Source organism: Dipodomys merriami, unplaced genomic scaffold, assembly GCF_024711535.1.
Source record: "Dipodomys merriami isolate MVZ:Mamm:240054 unplaced genomic scaffold, mDipMer1.0.p SCAF_49, whole genome shotgun sequence".
Lineage (NCBI taxonomy): Eukaryota > Metazoa > Chordata > Mammalia > Rodentia > Heteromyidae > Dipodomys > Dipodomys merriami.
In genome coordinates this window covers 5,844,384-5,865,175 of record NW_027206057.1, presented here as the reverse complement: position 1 = coordinate 5,865,175, position 20,792 = coordinate 5,844,384, and the positions used below count along the sequence as shown (strand labels likewise).

Genomic DNA, 20,792 nt, shown 5'->3' with positions numbered 1-20,792 from the left:
GCCCAGCTTCAGTTACTTTTCTTCCCTCCCTCCCTCCCTTCCCTCCCTTCTCTTCCTTTCTTCCTTCCTTCCTTCCTTCCCTCCCTCCTTCCCTCCTTCTCTCTCCCTCCCTCTTACCTCTCACTTGATGACATCTATGCCTACTTCAGGGCATCTTTGAGTGGCTAGCTGGTGGTCATTCAGCTTTAATTCTTTGTTTTCTTTAATAGAAAAAGAGCAGATATCTGGCTGGGCCTATATTTTCTGTGCCTACATCAGTGCCTTAAAGAATCCTTAAGAATCCTTAAAGAATCCTTAAGAGTTGACTGGGCAAGATGAACAAGATAGGAAGGTATATACATTTACAGAAAAAAGTCAGATTCTGGACTTAATTTTCTCAACTTCATCCCATGCCCTAAAAAAAAATATAAAGCTGTCACCCACCTTCAAAAGGAAGCTAACTAACATCAGCTTCCTTCCACGTGTACTACAGTTTCAAAAATAGGTTAAAAAATAAAAATAATTCAGCAGATGTTTAAACTTACCATAATCTAAAGTTTTATGTTAAAAAGTTTTATGAAAGACTCCCATAGAATCAGTACAAATTTGGTCATAAAATCCTTACACAACATTTAACTCATGTCTAATAAAATCATTTTAGCAACAAAAGAGCAAGAAAAACACAGCACACAAACTAAGATAAAACACAAGATGATAAATGCAACTTAACTGATGCTCAGTGACCTAAAATATCAACCAGACAACACACTTTCTATTTCCAGATTCTGTCTCTTAAAATGGACTTCCATGTTTTCAGACTAGGAAAGCAACATTAGCATACAGATAGCTTTTCCCAAATTAAACATGAAATATCTAAGGGAATCTCTCAATAAGACCAGTAACAGGAGTGATAATTTGAGATTTTCAGTGGTCTAACATGTCTAACATACAAGACACTTGGAGAAATGTTTGTTGGAACTGTTAGAAGTTTGACCTGGTGTTAATCTGGAAAGTGAGGACAAGGGATTAATTTGCCTATTTCTTTCATGTCAGTACATAGTCAATTAGTCACATTACTGATTATTATGAGCATTACTGTGGGAACCCAGTCTCAGGAGCTACATTACTTTTGCTGGACAGAGATCAAAATAACTGAAAAATACTAAAGAGTTGTCTTTGCCAATTTTTATAAAATTGTTTTCTTTCCATATTTCTGGCAAGATGCCCTGCCAAAGACAAATTTAGAAACAGGATTGTTTTTCAACTCAAATGAGAAGTTGACCCCTGAGCAGCTATATAGGGAGGTCTGTCTGGCAGAGGCAATGTAGAAAGTCAAAACAGCCCAATGCTTAGATTAATTCAATTACAGCTTTTGAGATTGGGGTAAATGGATGTGGAGATAGCACAAGATTGAAAAACTGCTCATAGATAGGAAACAGCGGGAGGTGAATGGCTGATTTCTGGGACTCATCTCTGTCTAGTTCCATTGCTGTGACTCCATCTATACCACTTCCTGACCTGTGAACTGTGACCTTCAGGAAGGAATCCAGTTGACCTCAGACTTCTAAACACCTGAGAACCACTGAGAGTTGTTCTGGCTGTGCATGGGTGGCCATATTTCCAGGAAGCCATCACAACCACCCATTTGCAAAAGTTTGATCATCTTTATACACATCAGGCAATCTTTCATTTTCCCCCTTGGGGTCTTGTTTTTGCCCCCAGTTCCTCAACCTACTCTTCTGCTTTCTGTCTGTATGAATTTGACTAGTCCATGTAATTCCTACATGTGAATTCATACAATATTTGTCTTTTTGTGTCTAGCTAATTTCCATTAGCATTGTGTCTTCAAGCTTCATGAATGTTGGGTATGTGGTAGAATTCCTTCCTTTGGAAGGATGAATTCTCCTCCCACTACAAGTATTTCACTACAGTTTGTTTACCCAACCATTCATCAGTACACACTTTCGTTTTGCTATTCTGAATATTGCTGCTCTAAATATGAATCCACACATATTTATGTCCCAGCTTTCAATGTTGTTGGGTATATACCCAGAAGTGAACATTTTAAGTCATGTAAATTCTATTTCAGTTTTATGTGCCCCTCCACCACCCCCCATTAGTGGACACTGTCCCAATTTCTCTACCCTGGTCAACACATTGGCTCCCATGCTTCTTTCTTTTGTTGCACCAAAGTTTTTTTTTTTTAAATCATTATCATTTATCTGTTGCTCCTTTCTTTTGTTGCACCAAAGGTTTTATCTTTAATGAAATTAGTTTTCTTTTGTAGTAGTGGGTGTCATCCCAATGAAATTATTGCCAAATCCAGTGTCATGAAGTTTTCACTGTTTTCTTCTAGGATGTTTGTTGGTTTTTTTTCCCCAACCTTTAGGTATTTGGTCCATTTTGAATTATCTGTTGTATATGGTGTTTAGGAAGGTTCAGATATAACTTTTGTTTTATTTGCATGTGAATATCTAGTTTTCCCTGCATCATTTGTTGAAAAGACACTGTTTTCATTATTGTAGCTTTGTAGTAAATTTTGGAATGAAAAGTGTAACTTCCAATTATTCTTTGTCAAGGTTACTTTGGCTTTGGCTATTAGGGATCTCAAGATTCGGTAGGAATTTCAGGATAGAACCTTCCCCTGTCCTCTCCTCCTCTTTCTGTCTCCTTCCTTTTCTTCCCTCTACCCACACCTTCTTCTGATTCCCTCTCCCTCCTCATTTCACTCTTCCTCCCCACTCTCTTAATCTCTCTCTCTGTTTTGAGACAAGGTCTCCCTATGTAGCTGAATCTTGCCTCAAACTTAGGGTCCTTCTGTTTCTGCTTCCCCAGGGCTGTTTCACTTTATCCACTGGACTCTCTTTTTTCCCAACAGGGTTGATCCATAATGCATGCCATTTATTTTTCAGGCAGGCTGGTGATGTAAACCTGTACTTGCAGCACTCTGAGCAATGCCATGTCCAGGCCAGCCTAGATGATACACTGAAACCCTGTCTCAAAAAAAGTACAAAAGCAAAGAATGAAACAGGATGAAATGAAGCAAAAAACATAACTTTTCAGTGGAGGGCAAGTTGCCCTATGAGTCTTAACTCCTTATCATGTCTTATAAGGATTAAAAAAAATCAATGGTTTATCCTTTTAATTTGCTCACTAGATTAACTACTCCCAATGTACCCAAATGTATTCTTCAATCTTTGAGAACTATTTGCAGTTCCGGGATATTCCTTTCATGGCCCTGTCTTCTTCCTTCAGACCTAAGCTTCTACTTCCTTTCTAGCTAGATTTCCACGAGAAATTAGTGGGTGCTTTGTGTTGTCCCCAAGGACTCATTCATAGCATTGTCCCTTTGTAAATGTTTGCTTAACACCCCCCCTCCCCACACACCACTCCCCACCCGGGTGACGAAAGGGGTTGTGTGTCTCCCTCCTTCTGTGCCTGGCTGCTTGCACGACATCCTTCATGTAGTAAACTGTCCCTGAACGTGGATTTGAGTGATTTTTTTTGATGCTTCATTTTCTAGTACTCATCCAAGGGACATTGTCTAGTGTGGGTGGGAGCAGGGGGAGTCTGGCGGCAGAAGAGCAATGAACGAAGGTGTTTACTGGTTCCGGTCTTAAATGCTTTCTTCTCATTATCCCACTCGCTCCTGTTGGCACTGAACTTTGCAATCCGTGCATTCCTCTAGACCAGCCAAGTCACAGGTCAACCTGCACGAGGCGTTAAGGCCCAAGTACTAGGGGTGCATCTGGCTCGGTGCGAGGGTGCACAAATCTGAGGATCTACTTTAGCAGTCAGAGCATTCGCCCCTCACAGCAAACTGCCCGGATCGGCCGGGCCGGGGGTGCAGATGCTCTCCGCCATCCACCACGCCACACGGGTGCGCCAATGCCACGCGGGACAGCGCCACCTACCGGAATGCGCGGCCAGGCTCCGCGCAGGTCCCAGCAAGAGGTGACCGGAAGTGGGGCCTGCGCCCGGCCAGTTGCTTAGCAACCGATGCCGAGAGGACGCTAGACCGCCCTGGCGCCGAGCGACGGAGCCGAGACAGCGAGCAGGCAGCCCGCAGGCAGCGCAGAGACCGCCGACACGCACGCACGCACACCGCAGGGCTCATCGGTTGAGCCTGGGGTCCGAGAGGACCGGGCAGGAAGAGCAGCCCAAGCCGCCCGCGGTGGCCAGTGAGTCCTCGCAGCCATGAGCAGTGCCAAGGTGAGACACGGCTCCCGCCAGACCCCGCTTGGTCCGCAGCGTCCGAGGACCCCCGCCCTGAGGACTCCCCGGCACCGCAGCTGCGACCCCGGGGCGCACGGCTACCTCCACCCCCTTGCCACCCTTGAGGCTTGAGCGCTTTTACCTGTTCCTCTGTCAACCGCTCGCCTGCGCCGTCACCATAGCAACCGAACCTAACAGTCCAGCCCCCCAGCGCCCCCAGCGTGCGGATGCGGGAGTGCAGGCGGGGGGGAGGCCGGGCCCCGCGTTGCAGCAGGCTTGGGGTTCTTGCTGGCTTGGGGAACTTGGGAGCAAATCCCCTTGCCTTTCTAAGCCTTGGAAGCCTCTTAGGCAGAAGAGGAAAATCAGAAAGCTTATTTTCTGAGTTTGTAAAGTTCAGATAAGATACCGTAGCTGTATGATGCACAGGAGGGTTAGGTATGCAGTACAATAGCACTTCTTAAGAAAATGTCCCTGCGGTGTCTAATAAAGGGTACATTTTGCAATAGATGCTTTGTGAAAAAAATGACCATAATTCAAAGAAAAGCAGCAGCCTCTTTTGAAGGCCAGTGCAGAATGGGAAGGAAAGAACAAGTATGAGCTTTATTTTTTTTCCTCCCCTATTCTCACTTACTAGGAAAGGAATTGAGCTCTCTACATACTGGTGAATGAGGAGAGGCACTGAGCAATCTGGATCAAACACGGAATTTTTATGTCTACAAATTTTCCTTAGCTTCTTTGTTTTGATACTAGACTAATTCTATCTTTTCCATTGCTTTTTGTTTTTTGTTTTTTTGGTTTGTTTTGGTAGTCTTGAGTTTATTGTGTGTATGAACCAGTGTTGCAATGAGAAAATACCCTAGAGAAACAACAAGGGAATAAAAATTTGTTTTGGCTTCCAGTTTTAGAGTTTTCAGTTTACATCTACTTGGCTTGTATTTCTGGGCCTATGATGAGGACATGGTAGAGTAGAGCTGCTCACCTCGTGCAGCCAGAAAGGAAGGAGAGAGATGAAGGGTAGCAGGGAATCTGGGAGAGACGCTGAGGACAAGATATCTCTAAGTTATGCCCACATACCTTCTTCCCCCTAGACCCTACCTTCTGGTAGCCACTCAGCTATGAACTCATAAATAGGTTACCCCTTAGTGGTTAGGCCCCTCCCGATCCAATCCCCTTCAATAGCACCACCAGCTGAGAACCAAGACATCAAGAGATTCTTTGGGGGGGAGCATTTTCTGTGCAAATTATAGAAACTATCTATTGGATTGTGGATTGCTACAGGAAAATGTCACAACTTTTATCCATTCATCAATCAAATAAGTAGTTAACACCCATGTGTTCAAGAAAATTTATTAAATTACATAATAAACTGAATACTAAGAAACAGACACTAAAAGATATATACCAAAGTATTATTAGTAACTAGTAGTAGAAGAAATAAGCACAAAAATGTTGATACAAATAACTTCAAAAAAAATCCTTAGCAGTTATCACTAAAGTTGTAATAGGATTACTAATTTAAAAAGCATATAAACATAACCATCAATATCTATTGGACAGTCTGTTTAATAGTTAACCCCAAATTGGTCCTTGGCCTAATCTTGAGCTTTATCCTAGGTTGTCAAAATTTGAAATATACCTTTGGTAGTCATGAATAGCATTGTTTCACACTTTTCTTAACTTACTCTTCTATGAAGAAGCATCCACTGAAAACCACTGGCAGTCAAATTTTGAGTTTTGCTTCCTTCTGTAACAGTGATACAGGGAAATTACACCACTCAATCCTTCCCCTCCCCCCATCATGATCTTAAACAATGGGCATTAGTCTACCTGAGATTCTACTTTCTATACACTATTTAAGCAGCAGAGGGTCCTCTCACACTGTTTTGGTTGGTTTGTAATTTTAAAACTTATCTTGATATTTTGTTTTATGCTAATTTAAAGTATAGTTTTCCTTTTGGGAAGATGGAAATTTTATATGTTAATCTAAATCCAATAGAATGGATTAAACTTTTAGAAATGCCATTTTAGTGTGACATTTACTTATGTATTCATTCAGCTTGAGGAAGTGAGCAGGTGGTAAAATCATATTTACTGAGGAGGTTTTAACATATTCGTCTCATTAGTGGAAGGTTGAGGGTGACATGGCATTTTGCAGAAATAGCAGGCTAACTTTTTTTCTCCTAGGTGTTTAAAAGAAATAGAAGTCTTTTGCAGTTTCTCGTTTCATTCTTAAAGTTAAAACTTGTGACATTTGAGTTTCAGCTGAAGAACTTTCAGAGTTTTAACCATATACATACTCAAAAAAACCCCACTCTCCTTGCAAATTAATTATAGATTGTGGGCAGAAAAGAGGGGGAAAACCTGTAACTTTTACATTTTTGTGATGCACTTTTCCTGTTTCACTATATCTTGTTAAAGACATTGCTTAAAGTAGAGTTTAATAAAGACTGAAAAATTGGGCTACAGACTGGCACCACAGGGGCAACTTTAACAACTGTAGCTCAAATAAGTGACACTGAGGTTTCAGTCAGTCTGATTAAAAGTTTTTTTGTTTGTTTTGTTTTGTCAGTCATGGGCCTGAACTCTGGGCCAGCGTGCTGTCCCTCAGCTCTTCAGCTCAAGGCTGGTGCTCTACCACTTGAGCCACAGCACCACTTCTGGCTTTTTCTGCTTATGTGGTGCTGAGGAATTGAACTCAGGGCTTCATACATGCAAGGCAAGGACTCTATCACTGAGCCACTTTCCCAGCCCAAAAGTTTGTTTTTGAGATAGCATTATGTGTCACAGGCGGGCTTTGAGCTTGAGATTCTCCTGTCTCATCTCCCAGGTGCTGGGATTACAGGCATGTGGTATCATACCCGCAACCTTATTGATTTAATTAATTAAATTGCAGTGGGTCACAGTTGAGTTGTATCATTTACACTGACTCTACTAATAGGCAAATAGATGAAAACTAACAACGTAACCTCAATGCAAAGTCAGACTAGTTAGGGATCAGATGCTTTAGTTTTCATTGTGGAATGTAAAATTACAATAAGATTTCTACAGAAAACAAATAACATGCTCAAAAATATTAAAGAGAATGTCTAAAGAGATCATGTAAAGGGGGGGAGTGTACTTGGATCAGCAATCAGTCTTTAGGAAGACCTGAATGACAGAAGAATTTAGCCACTGCCAGAACCACAGAGAACAGGAGTTCAGGATATAAATAGCTGGACTCTCCTTTGTCCATCTTCCTACTCTACTGAGATGCCTCTCATTGATTAATTGTCATCAGAAGCTAAAGAGTGGAGGGCCCACATGATGCCCATACATAGAATTCATCCTTCCTGCCACAGAGTGGGAAGACAAAGGTACACACTAGTTCGGGGACAGAGTATAACCATCACATAAACTACTACAAGTGCACACAAACTTCATGGAAATTATTATAAATAGATACAATTGCATGTTCACACGTGCTTGTGCTAAAATTTTTAAGTCAGCTGTTAAGCTCTTATAATTTTTCTATTCAAGTTTATCTCTAACAAAGGAAACTATCACCTTTAGGAAGAATTATAAAAAATGTCTTGAAGTATACACTCCCAGTATCAAGAAATATATTGTAATAAAAAAGAAATATATTGTAATAAGGTAATGGAAGAGTTAATATCACATTATAATTATTTTTTAAATTGTAATCAGGCAATGGAAGAGCTAATATCACATGATAATTATCTTCCAAATTATGCTAGAAATTTAGTGTTTCTATTGAAGTTCCCAAAGGTTTCATGCATGCTAAAACCTCACATTTATGATCATATTTAACAATAGCATGGTGGAGAGAAGTCCTTATAAATTTTAAGATTTAGACAAAGTGCTAGAATTTGTATAGATAGATAAACCAAAGGAATTAAATAAAGTGACAAAAAGGTATGCACGCTCAGATCTGTATGTGTAAGACCTGCCTAAGAATTGTGTGTATACTAAAAAACACAGCAGAAGATATTTATGAAGACCTGTTTTGTGATAGGAAGCAGCATCCTGCCACTGAATATATGTGTAAGGAGAAGGGCCCTCTGAAGAACTTGGGAGAACCATTCTCCCCCAAAGTTTGATTCATAACTCATTGGAGGTGAGTTGAGTGACCACCCGGCCTGCCAGTGACAAGAGCACTTGCGGAGGTGTTGGCTGACAGGGTTGCAGGTGGACTCTACCTGCTATGATATGGAAACTCCACAGGAATTCTCTCACCCTCTGAAGTGTTCTGTGAAACTTGTGGAAAGCCACCCGTGGAAATACCAGTAACCTACTTCAGCCACACAACGCAGGTAGGGAAAGTGTCCTCAGGCCGATGGTGGCTGGCTGCCGGCAGCCACACCGTGGGAGCAATTGGAAGAAGTACTGGAACCCTGGAGACAGCCTCTTCCTCTTATCCTGTCTCCTTACGCATCTTTTACACTACCTTGTTGGTGGGCAAAGTAGAAATCTGTCTCTGTCAAGTATCCCCAAAGAGATCGTTTAACAGGTGCTTGGTGAGTGCTTTCTCCAAAAAAGTCGCTGATGCCACACTTGGGCCAGCAGATATCCACAGGGGATCCAAAAGCAAGATAAATAGCTTGGCCTTTGCCTCTATTTTGTTTCTGTTGCACTCCCCGCTGTTCTGTCTGAAGCCACCTGGAAGCCACCTGGCACCCAGCATGTGCAAGTCTGATCAATAATGCCTTGGGACCAGAGCTGGAAACTGCCCTGCAGACAGCAATGCCTTTCTTCTTGTGATGGGAAGAGCATCCTGAGAGGATGATCAATCAGACACACCAGTGACCACCTCTGACCCTGGCACCACACCTGTGTCCAGGATTGTTGAATAGTTATGCAGATTTCTTACTCCTTGTCCCAATTCTTCCCACATTTAAACCCAAAGCCTATGTCTGCACCACAAAGATAAACTTGAAAGGCTTACTTTGCTGTCTTCCCTCAGCATGCCCACACCACATAATACACCTCCTTTCTCTGGACTTCACCACTACTCATCTTTCTATTTGGCATGTTAGGGCAAGTGGCCAGACCTGACATGTGGAGCGCCTGGGGTTAGACCTCTGGGCTAGAACTCAGAAATTGTATAGTTGGAGGTGAGGGGCAATCTATTGATGACTAGCCAAAAATATGACTCATATTACCTGCTTGATAGTTCAATGTATTGTTATTGTTCTGATGACAATTTTGTCAGATGACATTTCTACCTGGGATTATTCACTACTGCAAGGGTGGCAGCACTTTTGGCCTTTTTTTTTTTTTTTTTTTGGGTGGTTGTGGGGCCTGAACTCTGGGCCTGGGCGCTGTCCCTCAGCTCTTCAGCTCAAGGCTAGCACTCTACCACTTGAGCCACAGCACCACTTCCGGCTTTTTTCTTTTTGCTTATGTGGTGCTGAGGAATTGAACCCAGGGCCTCATGCATGCAAGGCAAGTGCTCTACCACTGAGCCACCTTCTTGGCTTTTTAAGGGCAGTGCTGAAATCTACAGTTGTTACCGATGGTAATCTGAAGATGCATTCACCTTAGGAAGTGGACTGTTCTGAGAAGACATGAATGCTTAGCCATATGGAAGGGAGGAGGGCGTGAGTAAGCTCTAGACACTAGTTACATGCTGATAAGTTCCCAGAAGACAATAGAGCTAATTTTTCATTAAGTTGCCTTGAGATTATCAATAATCCATGGATCATGAATACCAGGTTAGTTCTGAACTGCCAATTCAGTTCATTGTATCTATTTATCCTCATGGTAATACCACGGACTCCTTATTCCTATGGTTTTACGGTAATTATGAAATATGGGAATGTGAGTCTAATAACTTTGTTCTTTAAGACTGTTCAGCGGTTTTGGGTTCTATACAATTTTATTTTTTGAGAACCATATGATCACTTTGTTAACCTCTCCCCCAAAAGGCAGTTAAGGTTCCAGTAAGAGTTGGATCCCATCTGTCAATTTTCTTGTGGGAAGGGGCTGCATGACATTGTATCAATGGACGGTATTATAAATAAAATTGTTTCTTGATTTTAGTTTTGGTGTTTTTATTACTTGTGTCTAGAAATACAGTTTTATCTATTGAATGTATGTCCTGCAATCTAGCTAAATGCATTCATTAGCTCTAATAATATCTTAGTAGGTTACAGATTTTCTCTATATAAGATCCTATGATCTATATGGATGATATATGTTTTACTTCATAGCAAGCATTGTAAAATTTGGCTGAATGGACAATTCTGTCACTAACAGGTTAAAAAGGTCTGTTTTATCATATTTTTATTACACAGGGTAAGGCACCCAACAAAGAAAAATCCAAGGCACCAGTAAGATTCCAGGCACCATCGTCTACGGTAATTTATGAATATATAATTATTCTTAATTCATTTCATAATAGGGTTGTTTATTAATTTTGAGGTTAATGAATTTCTGCCCTCCAGTTCCCTGTTTGATTTTATTTTATTCTAATAAAAGGATTCTACTAAGTACATATCTTAAGTAAAAAAAAAATATGTGTGTGTGAGTGTGTGATATATATATATATATATATATATATATATATATATATATACACATAGTCAGTTGTGGGGTTTGAACTCAAGGCCTGGTCTCTGTCCCTGAGCTCTTCGGCTCTACCGCTTTGAGCAACAGCACCACTTCTGGGTTTTGAGTGGTTAATTAGCGATAAGAGTCTCACAGGGACTTTTCTGCCCAGGTTGGCCTCAAACCGCAATCCTCCGATCTCGGCTTCCTGAGTACAAGTGTGAGCCACCAGTGACTGGCTCTGACTACCTTAACAAAAATCACTGTATCTATAATGTCCTAAAACATAAACAAATTTGAGGATTCTGAATAAAATATTTACCAAGATTATCAATAAGAGCTAGGATTGGAACTCTGTCCTTCATGCCTCCTTAACCTTGGGACTGTCCCTGGCCTCTCTAAGCTTCAGTCTTTCAGCATGAAAATAAGAGGATTTGATGGTCTCTGAGGAGAAGGCTATTGTAGTGTAAGGCTATGCTATAAACACTTCTTAGGGCTTGGTCATCCTTTTTCATGATTTGACAATTTTTCATTGTCCTGTGAAAGAGGTAATTAACAGGCATTCCAACTGATAAAGTGCTGGGCAAGTAATAAAATTCACTGTTTAGTGATTATATTAAGTTTAATGCTATTGAGTTAAATTCTTATGAGTCTTTGGAGTTGAGTTAAATGTTGAGTTTCTATGTAAATGTTATTTTAAAAAAGAATAAACTCTGTAATGGAATCTGTATCATATACAGAGATCATTCCTATTATTTTGAACTAAAAAATTCTTTTAGCTTAAAAATTGGATGAAAATTTAAGTGAGAAATCTTGAACATTTCCAAGTACATCTTTTACTTATTAGTCTGTTAACATTATCATGAATCCTATGTATAGAAAACTATTGTACCCCCCCAAAAAGAAAACTATTGTAACATGTTTTTAGTTCTATAATTTTCTACTTCACAGTTTCTAGTTTCATAAGACAAAAAAAGAAATGAAACTGAGACTTTGTGTTTAAAATTTAACAAATGTTAGCTGAACACCAGTGGCTTCTGCCTGTAATCCTAGCTACTCAGGAGGCTGAGATCTGAGGATTGGAGTTTGAAGCCAGCCTGGGCAGGAAGTCCCTTATCTGCAATTAATCACCAAAAAGCCAGAAGTGCACCTGTGGCTCAAAGTGGTAGACCACTAGCCTTGAGTCGTAAAGCCCAGGGACAGCCCTCAGAATTGGCACAAAAAAATTAAAAGAAAAATTTAACAAAATTTGCAATTGAAAATATTACATGATCAATATCACCCCTTTCAATATTCTCACCCACCACTTTCCTCACTTTTCTTAACTTTTTAAGAGTATGTGTTGATTTTTTTCCATTTACTATTACAGTATATGTAAACAGTTTATCTTGATCTGTGTTATTCCTTCAATATCTTAATTCACATAAATTCTGCATAAATAAAGTTGTGGCTGAGATGAATAATCCTTTCAAGCCAGAAAGACTTACAGTTGTGTAAAATCCTTTTGTTGGCTGATGTAAAACATTGCATTGTTCATATTTGACTATAACATTATTTATCTTATTTTTCTTCTGTGTCATTTTGAGTTTTATGTCATTTAAGAGAAATCATTTTAAATGATATTTAAATAATGGTCTGTTCCAATTCCTTGTTTTTGAACTTGGACAGAGGTTTCCTGGCAGTAATTAAGACCCACAGTAGTTTTTGTTACTGACTTAGTTGGAGTTGACAATGAGAGTGACTGGCATTGATGGCTGTGTCATGAGAACCTGTTTCAAAAACAAGCAAGCAAGCGAACACACAAACACACTCCAGCAGAGTGATGTCTAATGTATGCTTTATTTTATGGTAGGCACTGTAAAATTGTGTCAAATCAGTCAGTTTTTTGCTCCAAAAAGAGTAAACATCTCTCCCCCACCCCCATAATTTTCATGCAGGACAAACCGGCCAGCAAAGACAAGTCGAAGGCGCCAGCAGGGATTCTGCCACAGTTGTCCACGGTAACTGTCCACAGTCTGTTGACACCCTCAATGAATTTTTGCCATCGTTAAAATGTCTATTCGTTTTCAAACTTGAAAATGCATAGCTGAATTTCTGATGTTTGAATTGTGTGTTGCGATTTCATTCTTTTCTGATGAAGAAATTCTATGAGATAGATGTCTGGGAAAACTAATGATCATAATCATAGCTATCTTTGTAATGTCACTGTATAATTTCCTCATATGTACAGAATAAGTGAGGATTCCCAATAAAAGAACTGCTAAGATAAACTAGCAGAAGGAATATCAGTGTTGATTCAGGAAAGGGGTTAAAATGGTTCTCATAGCTCTGTGACCTTCAGGCAGTCATTTAAGCCCTCTGAGCCTGTTTCTGGGCTTGAAAATAAGACTTGATGGCCTCTGAGGTAATGGCTCTTCCAGTGTTGAAAGTCTGTGCTACATCCTTTTACATGATTTGATGAAAATTGTTGACCTGTGGAAGAGGCCATTAATAGGCATTTTCAGTTCTCAAACAGGTTCTACTGTAATAAAAAAAATTTTTTTTTTGGGTCCGGTAGTGGGGCCTGAACTCTAGGCCTGGGCGCTGACCCTCAGCTCTTCAGCTCAAGGCTAGCACTCTCCCACTTGAGCCACAGCGCCACTTCTGGCTTTTTTCTTTTTGCTTATGTGGTGCTGAGGAATCGAACCCAGGGCCTCATGCATGCAAGGCAAGCGCTCTACCACTGAGCCACCTTCCCAGCCCTGTAATAAAATTTACTGTATAGTAATAATGTTGAACTTTAAACACCTTTGAGTTACTCATGAAGCTCCTAGGAGATGTTTTAAGTGGAGTTTCAATGTGAACAGTGCTCTTTTAAAATTGTGATAAAATAGAAATGAAGTTTATGATTTTAGCCATTATAAGTACACAGTTTAGCGGCATTCAGTAATTCACACTGTCCTGTGTTTATCACAGTCATTCATTTCTAGAACGTTTTCTTGTTCCCATACTGAACCTTTGATGATAACTCCTAATTATGGGCTCTCCCTGGTTCCTGGAAAACAGTTGCCCTATTTTTGTCTCTATATATTTGACTATGTATATATATGACTATATTTCTATATATGTTGTCTCTATATTTTTGAACATATATATATATACATACACATATATATACTATGACTCTGTAAATTTGTCCTTGTGTGTGGCTTACTTTACATCTCATAATCTTCAGGAAAAGCAATATTTATTTTGAGAGGTATTTTAAAATCTCAAAGGAACTGTAACATTGAGTTGCCTTGAAACATAATTTTCACTGAAAAAAATTGAATTAACATTCTTAAGTAAATTTAAGCAATAGAAAGCTTAGGGAAGCATGCCAACATTGGAAGATCAGTAGACTGTTTGGAAGGGACAGGCATCTCCATTAAACTAGCAGCAGGATTTGTACTGTCTCCCGCATACTGTTCGCCAGGCCCATTTGCACGCAGGCTTGAGTGTTCATACTTTCTTCCCTGATGGCTTGATCTGCTTGAGAAAATGTCTGTGCTTTTCATAAGAATACTTGTGTGTTGCAGGGGAAAAGTTTTTTTTTCCTGTGTTGTTTATTAATACCATTGATTTCTCATGCTGTAGGTGAGTTCAAAGCCCCAATGGCAGCAGACACCCCCTTCATTCCATTTGAATATAAAGCAGGATGAAGAGATTCTAGAACCTTTTACTCTTAAAAATGAGCAGTCTTATGGTAAGAACATTATTAATCTGAATTAGATTTTCTAGAGCAATTTTCTAGAGAAGAACTCATACCAGTTAGTCCATAGAACCTTAAAACTACAAAACCTAATTGATATTCATGTCATGTAGAAAAATTTCTTCCAAATGTTTTCCATCATACAATAATTGATTCCAGTTCTCAGGCATTTCAGGCCATTGTAAATGCTATGAGCTAATATTTTAGGGACTGGATATTTATTCTAAAACTTTGACTTACAGTCAGAATTTGCACCTGCTGGATGCTGCTGTCTTACACCTGTAATCTTAGCTGCTCAGGGAGGCTGAGCTCTGAGGATTGCAGTTTGAAGCCAGCCTGTGCAGGAAAGCCTATGAGACTCTTATCTCCAATTAATTATCAAAAAGTTGGAAGTAAAGCTGTGGGTCAAGTCTCAAGTGGTAGAGTGCTAACCTTGAGAAAAAAAAAAAATAGGCCAGGGATAGCCTCCAGGCCCTGAGTTGAAGCTCCATTACTGGCCCAAAAAGAAAAAAATGCCTCTGCATGAAAGGCTGAAAACTTTTTTTCTAAAAAGAATCTGATAAGTTGTACATAATACTTACCAAACTAGTCATCAAAATGATTTTGACTCTAAAGTATAGATTGTTAGTTTGGCTACATTTAATTTGAACATTTCTGCTATGGTTAATTTTTTTCTTGAATTTGTATACTATTTTTTATTAGTTTTGATCTTGTTCATTTTAGGACTCCAGTACAAATATAATGAATAATATATTTCTTACATTGGTCCAAACACAATAAATCAACTGAATATTATTAAAATAGTCGGAGGTTTTTGCTATGATGATGTAGGGCAGAAGTAGTTCAAGAACCTGATAAAGTTATACTTTCAAATTTCTTGAGAATTTAAGGCATATCGCTTTTTCTTGAATGGTACTTTGTCATTTTATTCTAAGTTCTCACGTTTTAATTTACTTTTTAAATGAATGATTTGTGTGTGCCTCTTTTTTTTTTTTTAAATTCAAGCTGAATACATTGAACACCTTGGGAAAAAAGGCAAATTACTAGACCAACTTGATGATAGTCAAGCTGGACCATCCACTTCAAAAGCAAAGATCAAATCGCCACATAAAGAACGAGAAAACTTTAGAAGCACTCTTGTTAATGTTATTATGTAAGTTCTGCAAGCTAACTCTTATGTATTACTCTAACTAGACTTCCCGGGAGCTTAAACCCCACAATGTAAGAATTCTGTGCTTTCTCTATGGGTTCCTCAAAGCCCGGTTACAATGAGGTTAGTGTATAAAGAATGAAGGAGTTGAGTTTAACCCTATTAAGAATGTTCCACTTTAAAATATGAATTGCAGCTGGGGGCTAGTGGATCACACCTGTAATCCTAGCTACCCAGGAGGCTGAGATCTGAGGATCGTGGTTCAAAACCAACCCTGGGCAGGAAAGTCCATGAGGCTTTTATCTCCAGTTAACCACCAGAAAAATGGAAGTGGTGCTGCGGTTCAAGTGATAGAGCACTTGCCTTGAGCTGAAGAGCTCAGGGACAGCACCCACATCCAGAGTTCAAACCCCACAGCTGACCAAAAAAAAAAAAAAAAAGACTTGCAAAGGTACCAATGTTTATACTTGATGTTGGCTGATAGAATTTCTGAGAGTTCTGGTTATAGTAAAAGATTTATAGCTAGTAAAAGATTTGGCTTCCCGTCACCCATCCCTCACCCCAATACCCTCCACCCCCTACCCATGGTGTGCGCTTAGGTAGTACGGCCTCCTTGTGTAGACAAGGAATCAGATGGAATGGACCCCATGGGAGCAGCATGGGCTTGTCTGGTCTGTTTTACACCTTTTATGGGCCACCATGTACTGACACTCTAGTTCCTCTTTGACTGGATTCTCCAGCAGCGCTGTGCACCTTGCTTAGGATCCATCATTCTGACTCTGTTTCCCAGACAGTTTCAGGAGCACGGAGGTGACTCACTGGCACACCCAGGTTTACTTCTGCATATGCATCCTCACTGCCTGGCTGGCAGCACAGGGCAAGTGGAATATCTACAGGAATTAGGTGCAGATGGGCTGAGGGTGTGCCTATAGTCTAGAGTGGTTTTAATTAAGACATGGTCTTAATTTCAATTAAGACATGGTCTGGCTCACCTCCAGTCTGTCCTGGAACTTGCTAGGTAGCCCAAGCTAGCCTCAAACTTCTGATTCTCCTGCTTCAGCCTACTGAGTAGCTGGCTAGTATAGGCCTCTGCCACCATCCCTGGCTTAGAAGAAACTTTTTTCTAGCTGGACATGGAAGCTCTGCCCAAGGCTGATAAACTGATGAACTCTTTCTATTCTTTTCTTCTTTCCCTGCCTTCCTCCCCTCTCTTTTTCCAATAGTATTTATAATACATAGGGAATTTTTCCATTAGTGAGTACAATACAGTACCAGATGGCAGACAGCCCTTTGGAACAGGAGTAAATGTCTTGGAGCCTCCTTCCATGTTGTTTGGTCAGTCTTACAGAATGGCGAGGGCTGAATGCCATAGGACATCAGAGCCTGGAGCAATTAAGATGAGCTTTCTTGACATCTGCCTGTGCCTCTTATTTCTGCTCATCCTTTAAGTGAAGGTGAGCTCATCTCAGGTCTCGAATCCAGAGCCCTGTCCCCACAACAACAGCTGTGACCTCAGAATCTGCCTTGCAGTTAGTTGTTTTTCTGAGTATTTCCTTTTCTTTTTGAGTGTTGGTATGAATGTAAAAGGTTCATTTTGACTTATTTAGCATTGACAGGATAGTACAAAAAGGAGAGTTTTTATATTATCTTTGCTGCTATGTTGCTAGAAGCTGAAGTACTTTTTTGTTTACCATAGTATGTAGTTTTTTAGTTGTACCTTTTGTAAAAAGGATATAGACAAACATTGAAATTCAGCTTTTGAGCTTCTGTACTTTAATGTTTGCTTAATCCCAGTTATCTTTATTGGTAGTTCTTATATATATAAACTTCACAGTCACCAATATATTTTATTTATTTATTTATTTACTGTGGAACTTTGCTTATTTTGTTTTCTACTGAATTGAGTTTGTTTTATTCCTTACCCCCTTATTCCTACTGTTAAAAAGTTATGAAGAGAGTTGGGCAATGATGCTCAGGTCTGTAATCCTAGCTATTCAAGAGGCTGAGATCTGAGGATCATGGTTCAAAGCCAACCCAGGTAGGGAATTCTGAGAGATTCTTATCTCCAATTAACCACCAGAAAATCAGGAGTGGCTCTGTGGATCAACGTGGTAGGGTGCTAGCCTTGAGCAAAAGAGCTCAGAAACAGTGCCCAGCACCTGAGTCTAAGCTCCATGACTGACCACAAAAGTCATGAACATATTCTTTTAGTGGTTATGTAACATTGAAGCATATTTAATGTCTTTTCTATTTTAATATTTTAATTTTTAAATTAATTTTATCTGTTTTTCTCCCTAAACAACATACAAGGACTAAGAATGCTTTATACTTGGGAAGTTGATGTAGGAGGATCACGGTTCCAGGGACATTCATGACACATTGTCTTGAACCAAAAGCCAACATCAATATAGCACAATATAATACTTTCATAAAGTACATTCTATTTTCTCTTGATCAGGCCAAGTATCTCATATTGTTTTACTTATGAATACAATACTGTTCTGTTGGACAAAATGAGGGTTTGGAAAGCTATATTAATGAGCAAATGCTTTTCACACTTAATTAGTGACCACAGGGAAGTTATTTGATTTCTCTGACATTTAATTTCCTGAGTTCAAGCCCCAGGATCTTGATATGTGAGTGCACACACACATGTACATCACACACACACATACACCACTTATTAGTCTTACACTTTATAGAGAGAGAATATGAATCCAGGAGTCCTGATTCCCGAAATACATTACTGTTGTATTAGTTGCTCTTTTTGTTTACTTGACAACAATATGAGATTACACTGTGGTTAGACTATTCAATCTCTCTCTCTCTCTCTCTCTCTCTCTCTCTCTCTCTCTCTCTCTCTCTCTCTCTCTCTCTCTCTCTCTCTCTCTCTCTCTCTCTCTCTCTCGTGTCCTGGGGCTTGAACTCAGGGCCTGGACATTATCCCTGGGCTTCTTCTGCTCAAGCCTAGCACACTACCACTTGAGCCATGCACCACTTCCAGCTTTTTTCTGTTTATGGGGTACTAAGGAATTGAACCCAGGGCTTCATGCATGCTAGGCAAGCACTCTACCACTAAGCCACACTCCCAGTCCATCAATTCCTTTTTCTGTTAAATACCTTAATGATCTCCCACAATTCCTTTATTCTCATATGCTCTCACTTGATAAACATTTATTGAGTACCTACTATGTGTTGAATCAAACTGAAACGTTACCCAAAGCCCTTCAGAGTAAAAGCTTTTAAATTTAAAAGAATCAAGATAAAGTTTATAAAATATAGGACTTCTGAGTTTGTAGAGATGGGTTAAAGGATTATTCTGAGTATCTCCTTTGGTATGGTGTCTTTGACTAATATTCAGTAAGCCTCCAGCCTCCACTCACCAGACAGGAAGGAGTGCTTTATTATACAGCACCAGTGGCCTGCATCCAGCCCAGATAAAACTGGAATCCAGAGCATGAGACAGAGTTTAAGGTGATTTCAGAGCAAATTGTTATTTTCTTGAAGTTGTGAACTATGCCTATATTCATTGGAGTCTCAGAACAAATTACAAAATGTAGATTATATCTGACATAGATTTTGAATCAGAGTATGGCTATAAATGTTATAATATACAAATAATATGAAAAAAACACGAGGTTCCTTGTCACTTATTGCTAACTTGTCTATCTCTAGAAATCTGAGAAAGTCTTCAAAAACACATGTCTTTTGTAAAACAGCCTTCAACGTTCTTTCTATTAGTTCTTCTTTAACAATTTTTACATATATAAAATAGTTATTTACTATGTATTTCAGGAATAGTACAAGATGCAGGTTCAAAGAAGAGAAAAGTATATGTATTTTCCCTCTGTGGTGCTGGGGATGGATCCTATGGCCTTCTGCATCAGTCCTCCAATACAATTGCCTCCCCTGACTACAAAGAGAATAATTTTGAAGGACTATGTTAAGAAACAAATCTGCATTCCATTTATAAAAATGTTCAGCAATTTATTTTTCTCATTATTCAATAGAAAACAGTCCTAATGTTTTTATATCAATTCTTTTGTGTTCTTCCTGCCATCTTTGTTTTTCTGATGCTGTGTTTGTCAATTTCCTAGGCAACAAGATGCTGATTTAGACTTAGCTGACCTTGAGGAAAACAAACTTCCAAAACTGGCCACTTCTGCTATAGAGAAAGACATCTTGGTAACAAGTTATTTCTTTTCACAGTAGAACTGCAAATAAAGGAAACACTAGTAATTTGGTAGTACTCCCTTGTGGAACTCTGTGAATGTAGAGTAAATATAGAATCCCATAAAATTGCTCCATTGGATTAATGGAGGAACTGTTCTTTTCCTGGTTACTTAAGAGCACAATCAAGAAATCCCAATATACAATTTATAAATGTTTGTCTAGGTCATGCATACCTTTCCCTTTTTATGTGTGACATTATTCTTTTTAAATAAATTATCTTAACTGTAATACACATTTTACAAAGAATACTTGCTTTCTTTAGTCATAGTAATTTTTCAGGTATTCCAAATACATAACAGTTTTTAAAAATGTAAATAGGAAAGACTAATATTACTAATTGGAAAATATTTGGAAGTTTAATATTTTTCCTATTAAATGCCATGTCAATACTTGTGAAAACATAGTTAAATTATATTTTCAAGTTTTATATTAACACACATATATGTGTTAATTTATAAATTAATATAGAATGTTAGTATATATTAGTTAATATAGAATGTTAACAGAATAATTAAAAATTTCCTAAATCCCATTGAATCCTTCTGGAATTACATGTATAAGTGTACTAGATTGCTTGTAGATTTTAGGATATACTTCTGATGATCAGTACTGGAAGAACAAACATGAACACATTACATTTTCAAAACTTATATAAAAATGTTATTCTATAATTTAGCATGAACTCTGTTACATATGTCACATAAATATGAACATAAATATCTAGAACTTGAAGTTTTATAATAGTTAAGGAAGGAATTTTAATGAGCTATCATGTTTTAAACTTTTTAAATCTTCAATGAAGCTTTTGTGAATTGAAAAATTATGTTTTTATGGTTTATAAGTATTTAGTTTTTCTAAAATTTGAATTTTCTCCATGTTTTTATAATTCAATAAACATATGATAGCACTAAATCATCTATATTTTCCCTATTTTCTCTT

General features: G+C 38.9%; 1 protein-coding gene across 2 annotated transcripts in view; it reads left to right on the top strand.

Annotated features, from left to right (window-relative positions):
• The first annotated feature begins 3,992 nt into the window (after positions 1-3,992).
• Positions 3,993-20,792, top strand: part of Dnah7 (dynein axonemal heavy chain 7) — a 206,171-nt gene continuing 189,371 nt past the window's right edge. For both annotated transcript variants that reach the window (XM_069995693.1, XM_069995692.1), the window contains exons 1-6: positions 3,993-4,191; positions 10,488-10,550; positions 12,678-12,740; positions 14,356-14,464; positions 15,476-15,623; positions 19,718-19,805. In XM_069995693.1, coding sequence (XP_069851794.1) covers positions 4,177-4,191; positions 10,488-10,550; positions 12,678-12,740; positions 14,356-14,464; positions 15,476-15,623; positions 19,718-19,805 — 486 coding nt within the window. In that variant the 5' untranslated portion in view covers positions 3,993-4,176. The remainder of the gene's footprint in view (positions 4,192-10,487; positions 10,551-12,677; positions 12,741-14,355; positions 14,465-15,475; positions 15,624-19,717; positions 19,806-20,792) is intronic.